Genomic DNA, 22,409 nt, shown 5'->3' on the forward strand with positions numbered 1-22,409 from the left:
TTTTCACTATTGTTGTTCAATTAAGGACTAAGCAATTTTACTAAATGAAGTTTTCATTAAAATGAAACATACACTCATGTTTCTCAAGTTTGTTAATAGCCTAATGGATTAAACAAAATGCATGAATTATTTTTTTTATATTGAATATTTTTTGGCAGAGCCTAAAACAATCAACTAACAAACAGGAACGTATAATGAGTCATTGCAAATGACAGAACCAAACAAAATAACGGACATAAATCATAATTAATTAATCCAACACATCAACTTTTATTGTTTTGAGCTTTGACATGGTCCTAAATTAGCTTCCAACAAGAGCTTCAATCAGGTAAAATTGGTTTTAAAAACTTACAATAACTGGTCATTAATAGAGTTGGACATAGAATTCATCATGTTAGGGTCAGTGTTTCCAATCAACTTGTCCAAAACATTTTTTGCTGCTGCATGCTTGGCTTCCTTTTTGGACCGGCCGATACCCATTGCTGAAATTAAAGCATAAACAATTATATTTAGAGAAAAAGAACATATATCAAACATTCTGAAAACACACTGACACGACACAATTATTCACAAAAGCACTCGTCATCAAATAAAGTAAAACTGACCGATTTTACAAATTATAATCAACACCGACCATAATAGACCAGAAGCCGGGCTCGGCGCTCCTACACGGCGGCCTGTCAGTCTCACAGTCACAATACAGTGTGTTTGCTCTCGACGAGCTAAGTTTCCTTTACCCTAGTTGTGTTTGGTGATTATTTATTTATTGCTTTCACTTTGGAAAATTAACGAGGAAATTTTTTTATTTATTTTTAATGGACAACAATTTACTACTTAAGACACCCATGAGAAAGTGGGTTCATGAGTTTAATGAAGACCACAGGCAAAGCAAATACTACGCAACCTGCTTACCTATTCAGACAAATTAAAAAATTATCACAGAATGACGATCAAAATGTTTGACTACCATTTTGTCACACGTAGGCTAAGAACAGTAGCCTAAAAATGAGTCGCGGTGGAGATAGGTCGCGGAGGATCCCACTCGTTAAGTCGCGGTCGATGCTGACTGCACATAGCGTGAAGGTCACCGGGCGCTGTCTGTGGAGCTCAGACTATTGGATAATCAAAATAAATAATCCTATACTTGGTGCAATGTTGTTTGATTCAAGTTCGGATAGTGATGAAATCTCAGCGGCAATTAAGAGGTGGATAATTGGAAGTCTACCTAACAAGCGGTTTTCAATCCACCCAATAAATAGAAAAAGAAACAGTTTAGGCGAATACCTCCACGTTTTCAGTGAACTCAAACGACCCTGATCGATTTTGTTTGTACATGAGGATGACTCCAGAAACTTTTTCTTTTATAACTGGAATTACTTACTCCTCAGTTGGACCGCTGCATTTCTCATCACACCATTTAAGAAAACAGATGCATAATACATACGAGAAAGAACAAGGAGCATTCGATTTACAACACCAACAATAGGTTGAACCTAAGATTTAATAAAACAATTGAACAATCACAGCGAAGAAGCCAGCTAAACCGCGCGGTAAGCATTTTTAAAAGTTTCGCTGTAGACCTCCTGGATGGCAGCGCGATGCACCCCTACCGTGACTTAACTGTTTGTTACGCTAGGCCTGGTTAACAACAATGTGTTTGATTTACATGAATGGTGATTGCGACCGTGACCTACACCTTCACCGCGACCCACTTGTTCTGTTCTTACCTATAGAAACATTCGGAAGTGAAGTAACTTCAGGGCCTGTGTAGAGCCATCCTAAAAATCTGTTAATTTTGTTGAACACAATTACTGTCAAGAATATCTTTATTTTAATTAATTTAAATGTAACTTGCATGTTAGTAAAATTTAAAATATCTACAAAACATTAGCAAAGTAAATAAGTTACAGTTGTTCTTGAAAAAAAATAACAACATAATAATTATTGTTTTTAAGCAACAAAACTATTTTTCTAGAAATCTCTGCATCAACCTCGGCCAAAGTTTTCAAGCGACTGGGACTGACTGGATGAAAAACAAATTAGTTTGATTTGTGTCAGACAAGCTCAGGCCCATTCCTCCTTTCCAGCACTAAAACAGGTGCCAGTGTACCCTTGCCCAGCACACTCAGACCGCAGTGGTCAGACAGCAGAAATTCTGCTTCCAATGTAGTACCAGCCTAATACAGACCATCTCCCTACCAACAAATTTTTTACACTTTCAGAGTTAAATTTTATTCGATGTTACATCAGTGTATCATTTTATTTTGTACTGACCTACGACATCTGCGACGGTGACCCTGTAGCGGAAAGTCGGCTCGTGAATGGCTCCCTCCACCTGAACCAACTCATACTTTGGAGTTGTTCCTCTGCGACTGAGCAGCTCCTGCAGTACAGACACTGGTGTTTTGGAGGGAAGTGCCTGCATCTCCTGTAACACCAATAACTTTGTACCCACTCATATTTTAGAGTCGTTCATTTAAGACTGAGCAGCTCCTGCAGTATGAACACCGCAGAGCTAGAAATACAACTAGAGGGTAGCACTGAATGAGAGAATTGCAAGACATTGGCCGCCAATTTGTACAAAGAAATAAAGTACCTTATACTTAGTACATTGGAACTAGAGGAATATGGGATTGTGGGATTGCAAAAGAGCCATTCGAGCTAATGAGTCAATTTGAGGATTTAAGCCAATGGTTGATTTCCCTAGTTCGTACCAACATAACAAAATTTTAGCAACTTCTGAGACTGCCTCCCAGAGTGACACTATTAACTGGACCCCATATCAAATATTACAGTAGCTTTTGTTAGTAGTAAAACCTTACTACTTAAAACCTTAGAAGTGTTAATACTTGTACCCAGCGATGCATAAAAATCAAATCCAAAGACAACCTTAAATGAATCTCGAATAATACAACCTGGAATATCCAGGTTGTGTATGCAAAATTATTATGTTAAAAAAATTATGTCAATACTTGACCCTACAAAGAGAAAACCCTTATTTATCATGAGTTTTAAATTGTGCTCTACCTTTATTTTAGTTCTTTAAATGATATTACATCAACAAGTACAAAATTTCTGAGATGAATAATATTGCCGTTACTCACTCGCAGTTCTGTTTTTTTTTAGTTGACTCACAAAAATGTCGGCCATCTAAATCACAGAGCCTAATTCAGATTTGGAAATGCTCACAAACCTTTGGTTGACTTACCCGTTTTGCTGCCTCTTCCAAAGGCAGTTCTGCAGGTGTAGGGCGATGTATTGTTCTCGGTAGTCTTCCTCGTGGGCGTCCATGCATATTGTTCATACGCTGAGCAGCCAACATGCCAGGCCCCATGCTTCTTTCCTCCTGTTTAATGCACTCGGGTTTCATCACTTGCACAGGCACTTGCATCTGTAATAATTTGAGTAATTGGTACTGGTTCCATTTTTAATTTAGACAATATTTTTTTATTTGACCCTTATGGTAGGCCTATTAATCCACAGAAAAAACTATACAATATTTACTGTAACAGTGCCTTAACTTGAGTAAATTTGTGTTGAGACTAAGATTATCAATCAACTATTAAAAATCAATCCACATAACATAGGTAGTACTCAAACGGTACCTAATCTTGTATTATTGACTTGTGGTTAACGCCAAGAGTGTAATTTATGGTTAATTTGGCCATATAAATCAATTTGATTTCAATACTGATAGGCTAACCAAAATAATATTACAACACAGAAAATTAAATCTCGGGTCTGTGTGTGCATGCTGGGTCTATGAAGTGAGTTGGAATTGAAAGTATGACATAAACCATTTAAGCCTAATTGCCTGTTGTATTTTATTTTTATTTATTTGTTTCAATGCATAGGCAATGGCCTATTTAAAAAGATAGGCCTACAGAAAAGGCCTATAGATGGCTAGGCTACTTGATCATAAGCCATTAAAATGCAAGCATTTTAGAAATATTTTTTTGTTGTGTTTATAGCACTATTTACAAAGTGCAAAAACAGTCTGGAGATAACGTAAATCAACAATTTTATTCATTATAAACTAAACTACGTACCTTCCTAATCTACAGTCACGAATCCACATAACACCTGACCTAACTTACCTACCTCACATGTCTAAATAATAACTGGTTATGCTAAGTAGTTCATAATCAACATTCAGTTGAATCTATAAACTCCTCTACCTCTTTGTCAAACTTAATGTTTGTCGTCTTAAAACACAGTAATGGCGACAGAGACAAGTAGATTAGAGGCATTACAATAATAATAATACCCCTGCCGCAGCAAACCTGCCGTCTAAGCGAATTTCCATTTGGCTGAATTGATTTTCAATTGATCTATTTAAATAATATTAGGTTTAACAAGTACCTAGGTTTGCTGCTACAAGGAAACTAATAAAGTGTGATTTTAAGTAAAATAATTATAGCTTAGTTTAAAATCAATATATTTGCCAAGTTTTATCAAAATATATCTATAAATAATACCCCCGATGCAGCAAACCTGCCGACTAAGAGAATTTCCATTTGTCTGAATTGATTTTCTATTAAATCTATCTTTTTATTCGTTAGTTTTTAAACTAACTAACTAATAACTTTTAACTAGTTAGAATTTTTAAACCTTACAATTATGCGGAAGCATCTCAAATACTGGTTATTTTTTTCACGTGATCAGTGAGGGTTGCGTGGGGCCGTGAGAGGTCAGCGCCATTGTAGACAAACAACGCGGAGGGTGGGAAAGAGAAAGTCAAAGTCCAGTTGCTTTGGAATGCAGTGGGCCTGTGGAAGGGTAGTGACGGCCATTATCACACCCCAAGCACTGAGGGGTGGGAAGGGGGAATGTTTGTTTGGTGATTGATATATCATCTCAAGTGTCAAAACATTTCTTCAGTTGATGTTCATTATTTGACAAGTTTTAAGTCATTTGTTTCTGTTGTAGTAATGTAAAATGTGACAATGTTTGATTAAAACACAAGTACCATAGGACCGAGCTTGCTCGAGGTGTTTGATTTGTTCAAGAAGAAAAAAATAGAGCTTATAAGCCTACAAATATTTTCAGTCTTACCACGATTAATTAAGTTGTAGAGTCAATTCGTTTTCGTTAGACATCCACTTATCTTAGCTTAATTTAGCACTTAGCTTAATTTAGTCTACCAAACTTTTTTCATGTGGATGAGCAATCTATAAAATGTCTACAATAAGCTTCAATCAATAAAACTCATGATACATTTAACATCTGTTATCTGTTGAACGTTATTGCAATAAGTCACTGGGATCGCGGAACGTCGCAACTATAATTACTGGATGGTGTAATAACGCATCAATTCGTGCGGTGCATCGTCGAAAACTACAAAACGTCCTTGGCCTTTCCTTTAGATCTTTAGTTCAATATCAGTGTATAATGTTTTGCGGTAAAACACTTACCCTAATGTTTTTGAACAATCGTAATTTGGTTAGTAATACATCATACAATGCAACTGTATTATATAAGCAATTCTCAATAGCATTGCAATGTGAGGAAATTGTAGGAGCCGTTTTTTAATCATTGTGCGCAAAATTTACTCATATGTAGCCTATAGTATAGATTAGTAACCAACATGTGTCATTACGAAATCCCTAAGGCTACGGCCACACGGGCGTTTTTTTCACGCACAAACGCAGCGTGAAAACACGCGAAAAATTAGAGTAGCATTGAAACAAATAGGCGCCCGCTACTGCGGGAAAACACACTGCGTATGGCATACCTCATTTAATTTAATGCTGCTCATATTTCTTGCGTTTTTTCACGCTGCGTTCTTGCGTGAAAAAACGCCCGTGTGGCCGTAGCCTTTAAACAACTGCCCAACAAATAGCTAACTTACTATGAAAACTATTTTTTTTTAATTAGTTAGTTTTTCAACTAATAACTTCTATCAGTTACCGTACATTTACGGGACTAACTAATAACTTCTAACTAGTTAGAATTTTTGACTAACTTTCCCAATGCTTAATGAACCGACTCATTAATTTATGCTAAGTTACCTCCAGACTGTTTTTGCACAATTAAAATAGTGGATGAAATACAATAGCCTATAATAACAATATGAAGAATGCTTGCAAGCATTTTAAAATAACAATACCCAAAATACTTGCAAGCATTTTTTTGTTAACTTATTGTTAATTTTATTGTGTCTCACCCACTATTTCAATTGTGCAAAAACAGTCTGGAGGTAGCATAAATTAATGAGTAGGTTCATTATTAACCTACTCCAAACCTAACCTAACCTAGCTTTTGACCTTTTAACCTAACTTTTAACCTAGAACCAAACCTAAAACTTAAATACAGTCACGAATCCGCATAAAACCTGACCTACCTTCCCCACATGCCTAAATAAGAGCTGAATAACTTATTTAGTTTCAGAACGAAATTGATTTCATTCTGCATTAAGTCGAGTATAAACAGCTGTTTGCTCTCCTCACTCAGTCCTCAGCCCACATACGGTAACTTAAGTTATGAATCCGTATATGGACCCCACATATGGAATTGATGTGAATCTGCCAATAACTCACCAATAAATAGTGCGCGCGCCTGTGCGTGCGAGCGGCCCAGCGTACTCACCAGTCAAGGCCACCAGTAGAGCACGCGCTGCCTGGAATGTGGAATCTATTGTACCCATTTCGCGTCACTACGTTTTATTTATAGGTTATTTCAATGTTTGAGTATGTTTTATCTATGGTTTGACTGAGTTGAGCTACTGGAGTTGAGGCGATGTAATTAACTTACATAATATAATTTAATATAAACATTAATTTAGCATCAGTTCATTAAGTTAATGATCAATCTAGTAATTAGTACGAGAATGAATTGTTAACCTTATTTATGTAATGTCTAGTTTCAAGACAATAGTAAAGCAGTTTATTTTCAAAGTCTGTTAGACTGAAGATTTATTTAATATGTAACTGTGGGCAAATTAACAACCAATTTAAATAGCATCATCCTTATGAAATTGCTGAAGCCAGTTGTATTTATTGTTAATTCTATCTGGTAGACCAGTGTACTATAGATGTCGTGTAACGACACGCTCGCGCTCCTAAATGCTCCTTTATATATTGGTGTCTATATAACGGGTCAATATTAACTGCCAATGGGTACCACTATATAAACTTGATAGAGGTCATGTTCACGGTTACCACGGCATCGATGTAATATCCCAGGAACGTCAGAGCGTCTATTACGGGCCAGGGACGTGACGACGCGCTCGCGCTACTATCTATTGGTGGGTATATAACGGGTCAATATTAACTGCCAAAGGGTACCACTACATAAACGTGATAGAGGTCATGTTCACGGTTACCACAGTATCAATGTATTATCTCAGGAACGCATAGACGTGACGACGCGCCCGCGCTACTATCTATTGGTGGGTATATAACGGGTCAATATTAACTGCCAAAGGGTACCACTATATAAACTAGATAGAGGACATGTTCACGGTTATCACGGTATCAATGTAGTATCTCAGGAACGAAATCAGCGTCTTCCAGGTCCAGAGGCCGAATAGTGACGAAGCGTTCGCGCTACTATCTATTGGTGGGTATATAACGGGTCAATATTAACTGCCAAAGGGTACCACTATATAAACTTGATAGAGGACATGTTTACGGATACCACGGTATCAATGTAGTATCTCAGGAACGAAATCAGCGTCTTCCAGGTCCAAGGGGCTGAAAAGTGACGAAGCGCTCGCGCTACTATCTATTGGTGGGTATATAACGGGTCAATATTAACTGCCAACGGGTACCACTATATAAACTAGATAGAGGACATGTTCACGGTTATCATGGTAGCAATGTAAAATCTCAGGAACGAAATCAGCGTCTTCCAGGTCCAGGGGGCTGAAAAGTGACGAAGCGCTCGCGCTACTATCTATTGGTGGGTATATAACGGGTCAATATTCACTGCCAAAGGGTACCACTATATAAACTAGATAGAGGACATGTTCACGGTTATCATGGTAGCAATGTAAAATCTCAGGAACGAAATCAGCGTCTTCCAGGTCCAGGGGGCTGAAAAGTGACGAAGTGCTCGCGCTACTATCTATTGGTGGGTATATAACGGGTCAATATTAACTGCCAAAGGGTACCACTATATAAACTAGATAGAGGACATGTTCACGGTTATCATGGTAGCAATGTAGTATCTCAGGAACAAAATCAGCGTCTTCCAGGTCCAGGGGGCTGAAAAGTGACGAAGCGCTCGCGCTACTATCTATTGGTGGGTATACAACGGGTCAATATTAACTGCCAAAGGGTACCACTATATAAACTTGATAGAGGTCATGTTCACGGTTATCACGGTAGTAATGGTTACCAGATGGTGTTGGAATTGAGCAAACCAGGTAATTACCTATGTCCTTGTGTGGTACATAGTACTTTTCATCTTGTATTAGACAGTTCTTCATAACCTTGCTTTTAATAATTTCAGCAGATTTACGAGACATTTTGAATGCTCTTACAACATTGGTTTGTAAATAATCTGATTTAAAATATGTGTAAGCTTTCTTTTGTTGTTTCTTCCAAGTTTCTTCAATGTCATCGAAATCACTGTCAGAACTCAGTAAAATGGGTTTTTTGACATTTTCTTTACCACTGTAGGTTAGTTGAACATGATTTACATTACTTTTTGCCTTCCTTTTTAGCTTGAGTATAACTGGAATACTCATTTTATACTTATATGCCAACTCAGTACGAATAACTGGTACTCTGCTATTATTATATACAGTGTTAATAAAAAGTCTGGAGACCCCTTTCAATTTTAAAAACGCCCTTACTGGGTATTTTTGGGGAAACTAGAAGATTACAACATTGAGTACACAATTCTAAAATATATAGCAGTAAATAATGGTTACTCAAGCAGCATTATAGATAAGATAATTAATAAACAGAAGAACAAAAAGTCTCCAGATGAACCTAATTCTAAATTTGTATCCATTGAGTTTGGCAATAATCTACATTTCACCTTGAAAAATGAATTGAAAAAACAAAACATCATTCTGGCATGTAAGACTACAAATAAACTAGAACAACAATTGAACACATCCCCTCCTGATAATAGTAACAGCCTTGAAACATCCGGCGTGTACAGATTATCATGCAACGATTGTCCCAAGATATATATAGGTCAATCAGGTCGTTCATTTCGTAAAAGGTATGTAGAACATCTCCCCAAGCCTAAATTGCAAACACAAAAATCTAAGTTTGCAGAACACCTAATGAACGAAAATCACAATGTCAACAGTTGCATACATAATTTAGAGATATTACACAAATGTAATAAAGGTAACAAAATGAACGTTCTTGAAACCTTTGAAATTTACAAGGCAATCAAAAATTTCCCAAATGATGTTTTGAACGAGAAGTTAAATTTTGGATCAAACATTTTATTTGACAGAGTGACAAACCTACAGAACAATAGACGAGATAAACAGCTGATTTCCCTCCCCCAAGGTCAACACCATCAAGTAGGCATCGGCTAACCTACACTCTTATCAAACCCCGCAGTCTGGTTTTGTCCTTGGCCGGCCACACGCGAATGTACATGTCTTTGTATTGTATTATAAACGTTTTCGTATGTGTGAAATAACTTTGACGACGGCTTGTGCAAGAAGATATGTTTGACATATGACGACTGAAAGAGAAGATTTGAAAATGGGGTTTTAGCCCCGAAACTAGTCATCAACGACAATATATAGGACTGATTGACGACAGGTTAGTAACCTCATTTTAAGTTGTTAATACAGAAGTTAATGTAATAGTTTAATTTTTCGTATCCTACTGCAATTTCTGCTAAACTTGGTTTGTTTACTGGGTAGTGAAATAATTTTTATGACCATTGTTAATAATTGGCCCTTAATCTGAGCTCAATTTTTGGCAGTTAATATTGACCCGTTATATACCCACCAATAGATAGTAGCGCAAGCGCTTCGTCACTTTTCAGCCCCCTGGACCTGGAAGACGCTGATTTCGTTCCTGAGATACTACATTACTACCGTGATAACCGTGAACATGACCTCTATCAAGTTTATATAGTGGTACCCTTTGGCAGTTAATATTGACCCGTTATATACCCACCAATAGATAGTAGCGCGAGCGCTTCGTCACTTTTCAGACCCCTGGACCTGGAAGATGCTGATTTCGTTCCTGAGATACTACATTGATACCGTGGTATCCGTGAACATGTCCTCTATCAAGTTTATATAGTGGTACCCTTTACAAGTTAACCCTTTTAACCCCAGCGTCCGATATATCGGACGTAAGGTGTTTTGCGAAAATCCCCGACGTCCGATATATCGGACGTCTGTTATTTCATCATTTACTGACCACCTAGCAATCCAAACGCCTTCGAATTCGGGGTAACGCCTTTCGACGAATTGGACTACACATAGAAGTGTAGTTTGTCGTGGTTTCACAAGATTTTCGTACTCTGTGTACTGTCGCTATTGGCTGTCGTCAGCTGTCGTATTGCCGGCCGGCGCTAGGTTCTGTTTATCTGTTTGTTTACGTTGTCGTCTGTATCGCGTAACCTCAGTGAATGTTTCCAACTTTATTTCGTGTTTCATTTCGCGAAATTTAGTGTTAATCTTTTGAAAATGAACAAAAGAAAAAGAGAGAAATCTCCTGTTAGTGAAAATTCGCTGCTCAGGAATCTTCGTGGGGTGGAAAACGTCGAAGTAAACGATGATGAGTTGAGTGATTCTTTTGTTGACAATATTGAAAGTTCCGATTCTGATAATGAATCAAGTTCTTCCGAAAATGAAACTCACAGTGATAGTGAGGATATTTTTGGGGATGATACGGATGAAGATCCAGACTTCGATCCATCCACAGTTATGTCTGAAGAATCTTCAGAAGACGAAGTCCAATCAACATCAAAGGGCAAGACTCTAGGTAGGCCTAGGTTTATGAAACTGACCTCAGTTGTTGAACACAACAAAAATATAGTTATAGATGAGGTTTTACAGTCTCAAAATGTAAATGATACAAATGTTGACGAGGACCAGGCCTCAAATGAAAATACAGTTCTTGGTCATGAAGGCCTAGGTCAAGGTTTATCAGGGCCAAATGAAAATCTTTCGGAATCCATAGGCCCATCAGCTGACAATAATTTAGTCAATAATTCAAACAATATCGAACCTCCCCAGATTGAAAGTCAGAGGCCTATACCTAGTGTAACAAATGATGTAGGCCTAGGCCTAGAAAATGTTGATCGCATTATAAATGATGTCATACAAGGCCTATTTGATCACAACATACCAGAACAACTCATAGAAAATGGAATTCCCCCAAATGAGAATCCTCTAGAGCCTGAGCCCACTGAAAATGTGAAAAAATGGACTCAGGTTGATGACGATAACGATCCTGGTTACGACCACAACTTTACGTACAATGAGATCCCTGGTCCAAAACATGTACCAAATTCAGACGCCAAGCCTATTGAATATTTCAATTTATTTTTCACTGTTGGACTGCTGAGCACATTTGTGCTGCGGACAAATCAGTACGCAAATCAGTACATAAATTCACTAGCCAACATGACGCCTCACTCGAGTGCTCGTAACTGGAAGCCAGTAAATCTGACCGAAATGAAAGGGCTCATAGCAGTTATTTTGAACATGGGCATTATCAGAAAACCAACAATAAGGAGTTATTGGTCCACATGTACGTCTCAAGCAACCCCTTGGTTCCGTGAAATGTTTAGCCGGAACCGTTTTGAAAGCCTTTTGCAGTTCTTCCATGTTGCCGATAATAGAACTCTTCCGAAGCCTAACGAACCAAATTATAATCCCTGTGGTAAATTTTTACCAGTAATGGAGCATGCAAATCGTGTATTTCGAACCTACTACACACCGCATCGTGAACTTTCTGTAGATGAAAGCCTTGTAGGCACAAAAAGTCATTCAAAAATCCTACAGTACTTACCCAATAAACACCACCATAAATGGGGGATAAAATTGTGGATGTTATGTGATTCTGTGACAAAGTACTGCTTAGCCTTTGGTTGTTATAAAGGTTCTAAAAGTAATGATGGAAAAAAAGAACATGGTCTGGCTTACAAAGTTGTGAAAAATTTACTTTTGATTTGTCAGTATTTGAATAAAGGTTACCACATATTCCTGGATAATTTTTTTGTGAGTCTACCGTTAGCTGAATATCTGTACAGTAAATGTACCTTCTTGACTGGCACAGTGCGAAGAAACAGAAAAGGGATTCCAGAAGAAATCAAAGAAAACCTAGATGTAGGGGAAAAGAAGTATGTGCGAAATGGGCCTAATTTATTTTTATCCTACCGTGAAAAGAAGAGCCAGAAAAAACCAGTGATTTTGTTGTCAACTAAGGGAACTGCAAAATCTGTCGAAAAAGTGAAGAGAAGAGGCAATGAAAATGTTATAAAAACAAAACCAGAACTTATCAACACCTATAATATGTACATGGGAGGCGTTGACTCATCAGATCAGATGCTGTATTGCTACCTGGATGAGAGAAGAACTGTAAAATATTGGAAAAAGGTAGTTTTCAATATATTTGCCAGGATGGTACTAAATGCCTACATTATATACAAAGAAAATTGTACTGGAAAACAGCTTACAAGACTGCAGTTCACTATTGAAATTGTTGAGGAGTTGGCTCGTGAATGGTTGAACAGCAAAGCTCGACCGCCCAATATGGCTGGCGCTGGTGGCGATGATGGTATGCAGAACCATTTTGGAATGGAATATTTACCAGATAGAAAAGAAAGGAATTGTAGTGTTTGCAGCAAAGTAAGCACAGCAGCTGGTGGCACTAGGAAAAAAAGCAGGACAGTCTGCATAAGATGTAAAAAAGGCGTGCATGCCGTCTGTTTCAATCAACACAAATGCTAACTTTTTTATTTTTTTTATTGTTGTATATAGTAAATATTGAACTTTTATAAGTGTATAAAATAGTGTAAGTGCATAAATAGTGTGTGTAGTGACAGTGAGAACAATTTTTGGGAGTAAAGATGTCTTGTTTGCAATATGTCATTGATAGAGAACATTTTGTGATATTTGTTGGAAAGCCGCGGAAGTGCAGCATTTTCTTTGAACGAATTGTTCTTCATTATTTTCCAAGGTATGTTGATAATATTTATTTTCTATGTAGAGAAATAAATTTGCTATCAGATGACAACAATATTGTGGTGATGGGAAGACTTTTATTTTGTGTTATCTTGTAGGCCAGTCAATATATACAGGAAAAAAGGCAAACATCGCAAACGTGCATGTATCTACGATTTTTTTATATGTTGTTAGGTCCCCTAAGAGTAGTTTATACCCAAGTTTGCAACCCTGAAAACCCTGTGCTACTCCCATGATACTTGAAAAACTGTAAAATTCTGGCTATTTTTTTGTTTTTGTTTTATTTAAAAAAACTAACTGAAGGAAGCGTTTATCAGTATATGTGTCCTATACTTTTTTAAAGTTAACTAAATTTGCAACAATTGGAACCCAGTTTGAGCCCATTAAGTCCATTTCTTGCGAATATACAGTTAGGAAACAATAGGAATTTTTTTTCAAACATTGAAAGATTATCGGTAGGCTCATTTGCCAAGATGCGTATCGGTTGAAGTAAAGGTCAAAGAGAAACGTCTTTAGGCAAGATTTTGTAGAGAATTGAATAAGCTTTAATTTAATTCCAAAGTGGTGTGTCTAGGCCTTATAGATAAAAAAAATAAAAAAAATATTAAAATAGACTCTGCGTTAATGATGTCATCAATGTAGGTACATTGACTACTGTTATTATTTATTTCTTTAAAGAGTGCAAGAATGTGAAATTGACATTTTATAGATGTATTTTATGACACTTCATCTTGTTTTACCGGAAAAGGCAGATGTGGTGTCACACCTACTAATAGTATGCAGGAACAAAACCATCTCATGTGGAACATGCATTTCTCCACATGTGAAAGAATTTGCTGGATATTGGGCACACTCTGATCCAGCTCTCCCGCCTTTCTGGAAGCACACGTTCGTCTGTCCAGACTCCAGAGCTTAATTTGTTGAGGAGCAACAGTAGGTTGACATCCTCCCCAATGATAAAATCCTGATCGAACGATGAACTCTTGGAGAGGGCAGTCCTCACTATATCAGCATCGGCGTCCTCTTGAGATTGATGTATTTGAATAACATGCATCTCAAATTCAGTACACAACATGGACCAGTCGGTGTTTGTCAGATTCATTTGAGAGCATTTTTGCTTGGGACACTTTGATGGGTGCTGGTTCATCAAACAAAACATTTGGCATGAGAGAGAAGTAGAGCGTCACAGGCGCTCAGCTGATCCACCACAATAGATCTGACTGAATCATTTCGATGCCAGATAACCTTGAGCAAGATGTAACCACCATCAATCACTATGAACGCTTCATTTCCTGGGATGATGTTTTAGTGAGCGGTGTAAATGCTGAATAGAAGGAAGATTTTGTGCCCTTGTGCATTCCTTCTTCAATGAATAAGGACAGTGGATACGGTGATGGCTCATACGCAAAATGCTGCTTCAACTGTTCATCTGATTGTTTTGTGGCGCAGACCCTCTGGAATATGGTAAGGAGATCAACATCAACTCTCTTGTTGAATACTTTTACAGACGTGGTGCCTGACGTCAAGGTCTTCACTTTGTCCTTTCGTTTAAAAGTCACTTTACCAAAGTTGTTACCAAAAATTTGTTTTAATCCTCCTGCTCCCAGTTCTTAAGATAAGTGGCAGTTGATATCAGGGCCTCCGATGATACCACTGTGGATGGAAAATAGGCGATCACTGACTGGGTGTTGAACCAGACCTTTATTTTTTTGGTATCTGCAGTGTCTCTCGCAATTTGGGATGCCCTCATATCAACATGCTGTTCTGATGTTAGAGTCATAGTTTCAGTGAAACGTTCCACCTCCTCGCAAATGTTGAGCATGGCAACCAACCCTACTGACCAGCGCACCAGCACACTGCTTTATATTCACCGACCATGAGTGGAAAGCCTGGAAAGCCCACCCTGACTTTTCAAGGACCTCATCAGTACGTGTTCCATGGTCGCATCTGTCCTCAAACCAGACCAGAACTTATCAGAGCGACGTTTTGTGAAGGATCCAAATACAACATTTACGCAAAATATGATATTATGTTTTAAATATTTGTGTGAAACTGTAAGGCTTAGACACACAACTTTGGAATTTAATTAAAGCTTATTAAATTCTCTACAAAACGCATCCCAAAGACTTCTCGCTATGATCATTACTTCAGCCTGTACGCGTCATGGCAAATGAGCCTACCGATAATCTTTCAATGTTTGAAAAAATTTTCCTATATTTTACTAACTGTATATCCGCAAGAAATGGACTTAATGGGCTCAAACTGTGTTCCAATTGTTGCAAATTTAGTTAACTTTAAAAAAGTATAGGACACATATACCTGATAAACGCTTCCTTTACTTAGTTTTTTCAATAAAACAAAAAAATAGCCAGAATTTTACAGTTTTTCAAGTATCATGGGAGTAGCACAGGGTTTTCAGGGTTGCAAACTTGGGTATAAACTACTCTTAGGGGACCTAACAACATATAAAAAAATCGTAGATACATGCGCGTTTGCGATGTTGAATGCTGTTATTGACTGGCCTATTGGTCTACTTTCAAAAAATAAAAACAAAAATAAATAAAAATTAGTAAACTGACTAATTTTTTTTATTTTTTAAAATTATGTTTTGTTTGTTGTTACATATATTAAGTAGAGGAATTTTTGGGAATCAAATTAAAAAAAAAATTATTCAATTACATTAATAAATAAAAAAGTTATAGCATTTTAAGTACAATTCAGCGTTCCGCATATATTTTCCCTTGGGCATCTTGGCTACTCTATTAAAAAAGTAGCTGGGGTTAAAAGGGTTAATATTGACCCGTTAAATACCCACCAATAGATAGTAGCGCGAGCGCTTCGTCACTTTTCAGCCCCCTGGACCTGGAAGACGCTGATTTCGTTCCTGAGATACTACATTACTACCGTGATAACCGTGAACATGACCTCTATCAAGTTTATATAGTGGTACCCTTTGGCAGTTAATATTGACCCGTTATATACCCACCAATAGATAGTAGCGCGAGCGCTTCGTCACTTTTCAGACCCCTGGACCTGGAAGACGCTGATTTCGTTCCTGAGATACTACATTGATACCGTGGTATCCGTGAACATGTCCTCTATCAAGTTTATATAGTGGTACCCTTTACAAGTTAATATTGACCCGTTAAATACCCACCAATAGATAGTAGCGCGAGCGCGTCGTCACTTCTATGCGCCTTGATAGGCGCTCCTGCGTTCCTGAGATAATACATTGATACCGTGGTATCCGTGAATATGTCCTCTATCAAGTTTATATAGTGGTACCCTTAGGCAGTTAATATTGACCCGTTGGCAGTTAATATTGACCTGTTATATACCCACCAATAGATAGTTTGTTAGACTGTTTGGTTACAAAGCTAGTGGACGAGTTATTGTGTATGATTTTATAGTTTTATTTGGTTTAACGTGCTTTTAAATTACGGTATACTCAAATAACAAGAAACGAATTTTAAACAAATCACGACAGCAGTAAAATTGGCCTCGTAATACAGCGTGTGTTGAATTATATGAACTATTTTAAATGGAAATGGTCACTACAAAAAAAAAAATAAAACTAACTAAATAATCTTTACTACCGACCGGATGACATTATTAAGATAAATTAAAATTGCATCTCTCTAGCTCCCTCCCCCCCCACCCGCGCGCTCAACAGTTACAGTTCAATGCCCCTCTCCTACCCCCCCCCCCAAACAGTGGCGCGCGCTCCACAGTACACACACACACATGCACTATTTATTGGTGAAGTTATTGGCAGCTTCACAGAAGTACATATGGACCACACCATATAACCATCAGTACCGCTCAATGAACCTTAGTCGTAACTTAATTTTAACCTTCGTTTTACAGCCACTTAGGAATCTCTCCGACAAAAACTGATTGCATTTTTGGATTCAGCGTGAAAAGACTGTAGGCAGAAATTATTAAAATATTGGTGTGAACCACAAATACACTACTTACTTATTGTTGATTTTACCCCCCCTAACTTACTCCCCAGGTACATGATGTTGGTACTGTCGTGTGGCCGTTAAAATGTCCTCTATCTGTTGGCATCATCGGTAATATGGCTCGCGGACGTATTTTTCCGCAAAACAGCCAGCAATAGATTTTTAATGGCGCGCACACTACTTTAACTGAGTTTACCCCCCCTTACTTACTCCCCAGGTACATGATGTTGATACTGTACTGTCGTGTCCGTTAAAGTGGCCTCTATCTGTTGGCATCATCGGTAATATATTTCGTGGCCATATTTTGGCGCAAAACGGCCAGCAATAGATTTTTTATGGCGTGTGCACTACTTATTGCCAGGTTCACGCAAGTTTAGTTATTAAAATCACATCTTTTCCCAATGTAACTTAGATAAGGAATAATTGCCAAACGTTTGCACCATTGTTTCCATTTGTTTTCAAAATTAGCCTATGCAACTTTTGCATAATTGTTGATGTTTAAATTTTTGGTAAAAATTTGGTTTCTAAAGTAATGATATAAATAGGCCTAAGTTACTAAGTATGGTTCTCTTGGTCACCTAAATCGACATCATTTCCCTATGCCCACACTGAAGACATGAAAGCTTTCTCCATGCAGATTTTTAACGAACTCACAAATTATCTGGTTTTAGGAGGAATGGCACTGCTGAACTTGGACAATTTCATTTGATTACATCTGCTTACCTTCTGGATTTGTTCTCAAAGCTACCATCTAAACACTCTAGTGGTGTAGATGGAATCAGTATGCATGTCCTAAAATATTGTAGGGAGGAAGTGGCAGTTCCTCTTACCCACATTGTCAATTTTTCACTGACATCTGGAATTTTCCCTCAGAATTGCAAAATTGCAAAAATAAAACCAATTTTTAAAAAGTCAGACAGAACTGATCCGGGGAATTATCGCCCAATCTCTCTCCTACCAGTTGTTTCAAAATTGATTGAGAAAGTTGTTTCGGAGCAACTTAGCAACTTCTTGGAAAAAAAATAACATATTGTGTGACAGACAATATGGTTTTAGACGCAACAAATCAACAAAATTGGCACTCATTGATTTCATCAACAGCAGTATAGACGCAATGGAGGCTGGAGAGACGGTAGTTGGTTGTTTTGCTGATCTCTCCAAAGCCTTCGATTGTGTCGAACCTGCGATTCTATTGGAAAAATTGGCATCAATTGGAATCTCAGGACTTGCGCTGAAGTGGCTCACATCCTATATGAGCAACCGATTCCAAGTCACTGAGATTCAAAAAAACTCAAATTCAAAAACTGAAAGAATTTCATCAACAAAAAATTGATCTCCAATGGCGTCCCCCAGGGATCTGTCCTTGGACCTCTCCTTTTCTTGGTCTACATCAACAACATCACAGATACTGTTCCGCAGGACAGCGTCTACCTCTTTGCGGATGATACAACGTTGTTCGTAAGGGGAACTGACGACGCGGCCCTGGAGGCAGAATCTAATCAAAGAGCAAATGATTTGGCTGACTTTTTCTCCTCAAACAAACTCAAATTAAATTCACAAAAAACAGGATACATGTGTATCCAAACTGCAAAAAGACAAAATTTAAAAAATAATAGGACTCCGAACCTAATAATTGGAGAGGATCAAATTCAAATTTCAAAAACTGCCGACTTTTTGGGGGTGAGATTGGACGATAAATTGAGCTGGGATGCACAAATAAAAAAACTGGAGGGGTCTATGGCTCGAGGGGTCTTTGTACTTCGAAGAATAAGAACCTTCGGAAACCTGGCTCTCTCTAAACTTGTGTATTTTGGCCTAATAGAACAGCACATTTTGTATTCAATCATTCTATGGGGAGCTGTTAAGAAGAATATTGACCAGATCTTTGTTTGGCAGAATATGGCAGTAAGAGCAATCTTGGGCATGCCGCCTCGGACCAGCTGCAAAAATGTTTATAAAGAACTTGGCTTTCTCACAGTCCCTTCACTTTATATCTATGAATCAGTTTGCTATATAAAATCACAGAACATTAAACCAACTTTTACAAATCACACTTACAACACACGAACAAAGGGCACACATGCAGTCCAACATAAACTCACAAAATTTGAACACAAACCAGATTACATGGGAATGAAATTGTACCAGGCCCTACCGAAAAAATTACTTGAAATTCAGAGCTTAAGAAAATTCAAATCAGAATTAAAAAAATATCTAGTAGAGTTAAGTTTAGAGGACATAGACAGTTACCTAGACGGTGACAAAAATTAGTATTAAGCTGGTTATTCTTTGTATTAACCCTGACCTGTCCAATTCCTTAAGGCAAAGGACTACGGACGGAGAGATCATGTATCATGTATGTATGAGCCGCTGTAGGCTACTCTTTTGAGTAGGGCCTACTTCTCGAACATATAATATGCACCGCCATCACTAGTTTTCTATTTGTAAATATTGGTTGAATAAGAATGTTTTTTTTTATTAGCCTAGTTTTATTACTGTAAATTTTATTTGACGCAGTCTATCCAACAAGTGTTGGGCAACGACATAGGAGTTGGTAATGGTAGGCCTAGGCCTATTAACGTTTTAGGCAAGATGGCAAGATGTACACCTAGGTCTAACCTACAAGTCATAGCAAAAGAATAACTTAGGCTAGACTTGTATGTTGAATTGTTGGGAAATAGTTTTAATTTTAAGTAACTTATTAACAAATAATGACAAGTAACTTAGGCTATTCAAAATAATGACACCATTCAAAAATTGGTATAAACAATTGCCTAGTAGATAGACCAAATAAAATATTATGGCAATTAAAGCAATCTTAATTCTATTCATTATTTTCGTACGATTTAAAATAATGGATAAATAAAAATTATGACAATATTTTGAGCATGTGATTGTGAACGTTATTGATTGAGCATTGCAGTTACAGAAGATTGATATTATTTTGTAATTTAATTGACAGTAAACAAAAGAAAAAGCAAATTCATACAACTTACCGTGTCAGCCATGCTTTGATAAGTATATAAATAATTGAATAAATAAATAAATACTATAAGTAAATGGCCGAAAGGACAAACACAACCGCCGCAAAGATGAGTTCCCTTTCCCTTATTCTTTTTCTTTAATTAATTAATTCTGATTCTGCACCTCTGCACGTTCTCTCGTTCACTCTCACTGTTCGTTCACTTGATCCAATCCACTTGATCACTTCACTTCACCAACAAACTAGCACTAGCGGCACAATTTGTTTTTCAGGATTAATTTTGCCAACAGTGTCATTTAGAGGCTTCTGATTGACTATAAGGTTTACTGGTTTACTAATTGAAAAATTAGTTTTGTTCATAGAATAAAATTATTATAAATGCCTCAAATTCAATTTTATATTTTTTTATTATGAAATTAAATGCTCATAACCTAACCAAACCAACCAAACGTGCTGACAATGAAAAAATCTAATGAAGGTTTATAAATCAAAAAAATAGTTGTGTTCATAAAATAAAATTATAAATGCCTCAAATCCTATTTTATAATTTTTAAATTATAAAATTAAACTATCATAACCTAACCAAACTAACCAGACTTGCTGATAATGAAAAATCGAATGAAGGTTTTATTCGGGAAAATGTTTCTGTTCATAAAATAAAACTATAAATGGGTCAAATTCGATTTTATAATGTTTTAATTATAAAATTAAACCATCATAACCTAACCAAACCAACCAAACGTGTTGATAATGAAAAAATCAAATACAAAAAATTAAGTTCTTCGGGTGGGATTCGAACCCGGGTCCTTTAGATTATCAGTCCAGCACGCTATCCACTACACTACCGAGGTCGTTGTAATCACTCCGTATCGTTGCGGTAATTATGTTCCCTCAGCCAATCAGAAGCCTCAAAATACTGTAGGCAACACTAAACCTGAAATAAAAATTCAGCGCACTAGCGTCTCATTTTCCGCTTGTTCCAGAAACTGACGGGAACCTTTTCTGCGAAAGAGTGGGGGATTGTGGGAGAGCCCCACACGCAATTTAAGAAAATCTTTAAATTTATTTTATAATATTTTAGTTAGAAAATTAACTTTTTAACTATTAAATTAATTTTAAAATTTTTAATTATAAAATTAAACTGTCATAACCTAACCTAACCAACCAAACTTGCTGATAATATAAAATACCCCCGCCGCAGCAAACCTGCAGACTAAGCGAATTTCCATTTGTCTGATTGGATTTACACTAAAATGTCTCCTTAAAAATGTCACATTAATTCCCTATTTAAATAACATTAGTTTAACGAGTACTTAGGTTTGCTGTAACAGGGAGGGTAAAAAGGTGTGTGTTTATTTTTTGTAAAATTTTAATAGTTAAGTATGAAATTAATGCATTTTCCAAATCTGATCAAAATATGTTCATAAACAAGCAAACTACAACTTAACAGTTTACTTATTCTCCATAAAATGTTTTGAAAAGAAATTGTTAAATTTTAAGTTTTTAGGCTCAAAAATAGGAAAAACCAATTTTTACCCCATAAACCCCTGTTCATATAGTCCGATCATGCTGGTTCGCGAACTCGTTCGAATAAACGTAGGTTTACACGTTTGTACCAAATTTCATCAAAATCGGATGATATATATATATATATATATATGAATCTGAACGGATGGTGTTTTTGGCCTCTAGGGACCTCAAAACGAAAAATTAAATCGGTCCTGGGTCCAGGTCTTACCATGAGTACTACGGTAATAGCTTATTCCCTATATGGGAAAAACGCTAAAAGATATAAAATAGCCTAAAAACCGAATGAAGGTTTACTTATAATTAATTTTTAATTATAAAATTAATTTTAAAATTTGTTATTATAAAATTAAACTGCCATAACCTAACCGAACCAACTAAACTTGCTGATAATATAAAAAATATATAAGTTAATGAAAAATCTAATGAAGGTTTACTAGTTTAAAAAAATAGTTCTGTTCATAAATAAAATGCCTCAAATTCTAACAAAAGATTCGCAATCTAAGCAAAGCCTTGGACAATAAGTTAGTGTCTCGGGCGGGATTCAAACTCCGGGTGGGGACCTCCAGATCACGAGTCCGAGACGCTATCAACTACGTCACGAACACCGAATTGGAATCATATCGTCTTGTTAAGCCTAGTCCACACATGGAGACTGAGTCGGCCGACTGTCTGCCGACTGTGCGCGGACAGTCGGCAGACAAGTCTGTCAACACAGTTTCAGATACAAGTTTCCGATGTGTTTTGCGTCCACACTAGCTAGCCAGTGTTTCCATGTTTGTTGGTATGGTGACCGAGGAGGACGTAATTA

At 37.1% G+C, this 22,409-nt stretch overlaps 1 protein-coding gene across 1 annotated transcript; it reads right to left on the reverse strand.

Annotated features, from left to right (window-relative positions):
* Positions 1-352: 352 nt before the first annotated feature.
* LOC128982616 (RISC-loading complex subunit TARBP2-like) lies at positions 353-20,194 on the reverse strand (the record flags this gene model as incomplete). The annotated part of the gene is made up of 4 exons (XM_054401570.1): positions 20,085-20,194; positions 3,209-3,391; positions 2,275-2,428; positions 353-482 (listed from the first exon to the last, which is right to left on the reverse strand). Coding segments are annotated over exons 1-4 (479 nt in total), but the record flags the coding sequence as incomplete, so codon positions are not given.
* Positions 20,195-22,409: the final 2,215 nt, after the last annotated feature.

Source organism: Macrosteles quadrilineatus, unplaced genomic scaffold (genome assembly GCF_028750875.1).
Source record: "Macrosteles quadrilineatus isolate MER2022 unplaced genomic scaffold, UCM_ALF_1.0 Scaffold_770__1_contigs__length_32580, whole genome shotgun sequence".
Taxonomy (NCBI): Eukaryota; Metazoa; Arthropoda; class Insecta; order Hemiptera; family Cicadellidae; genus Macrosteles; species Macrosteles quadrilineatus.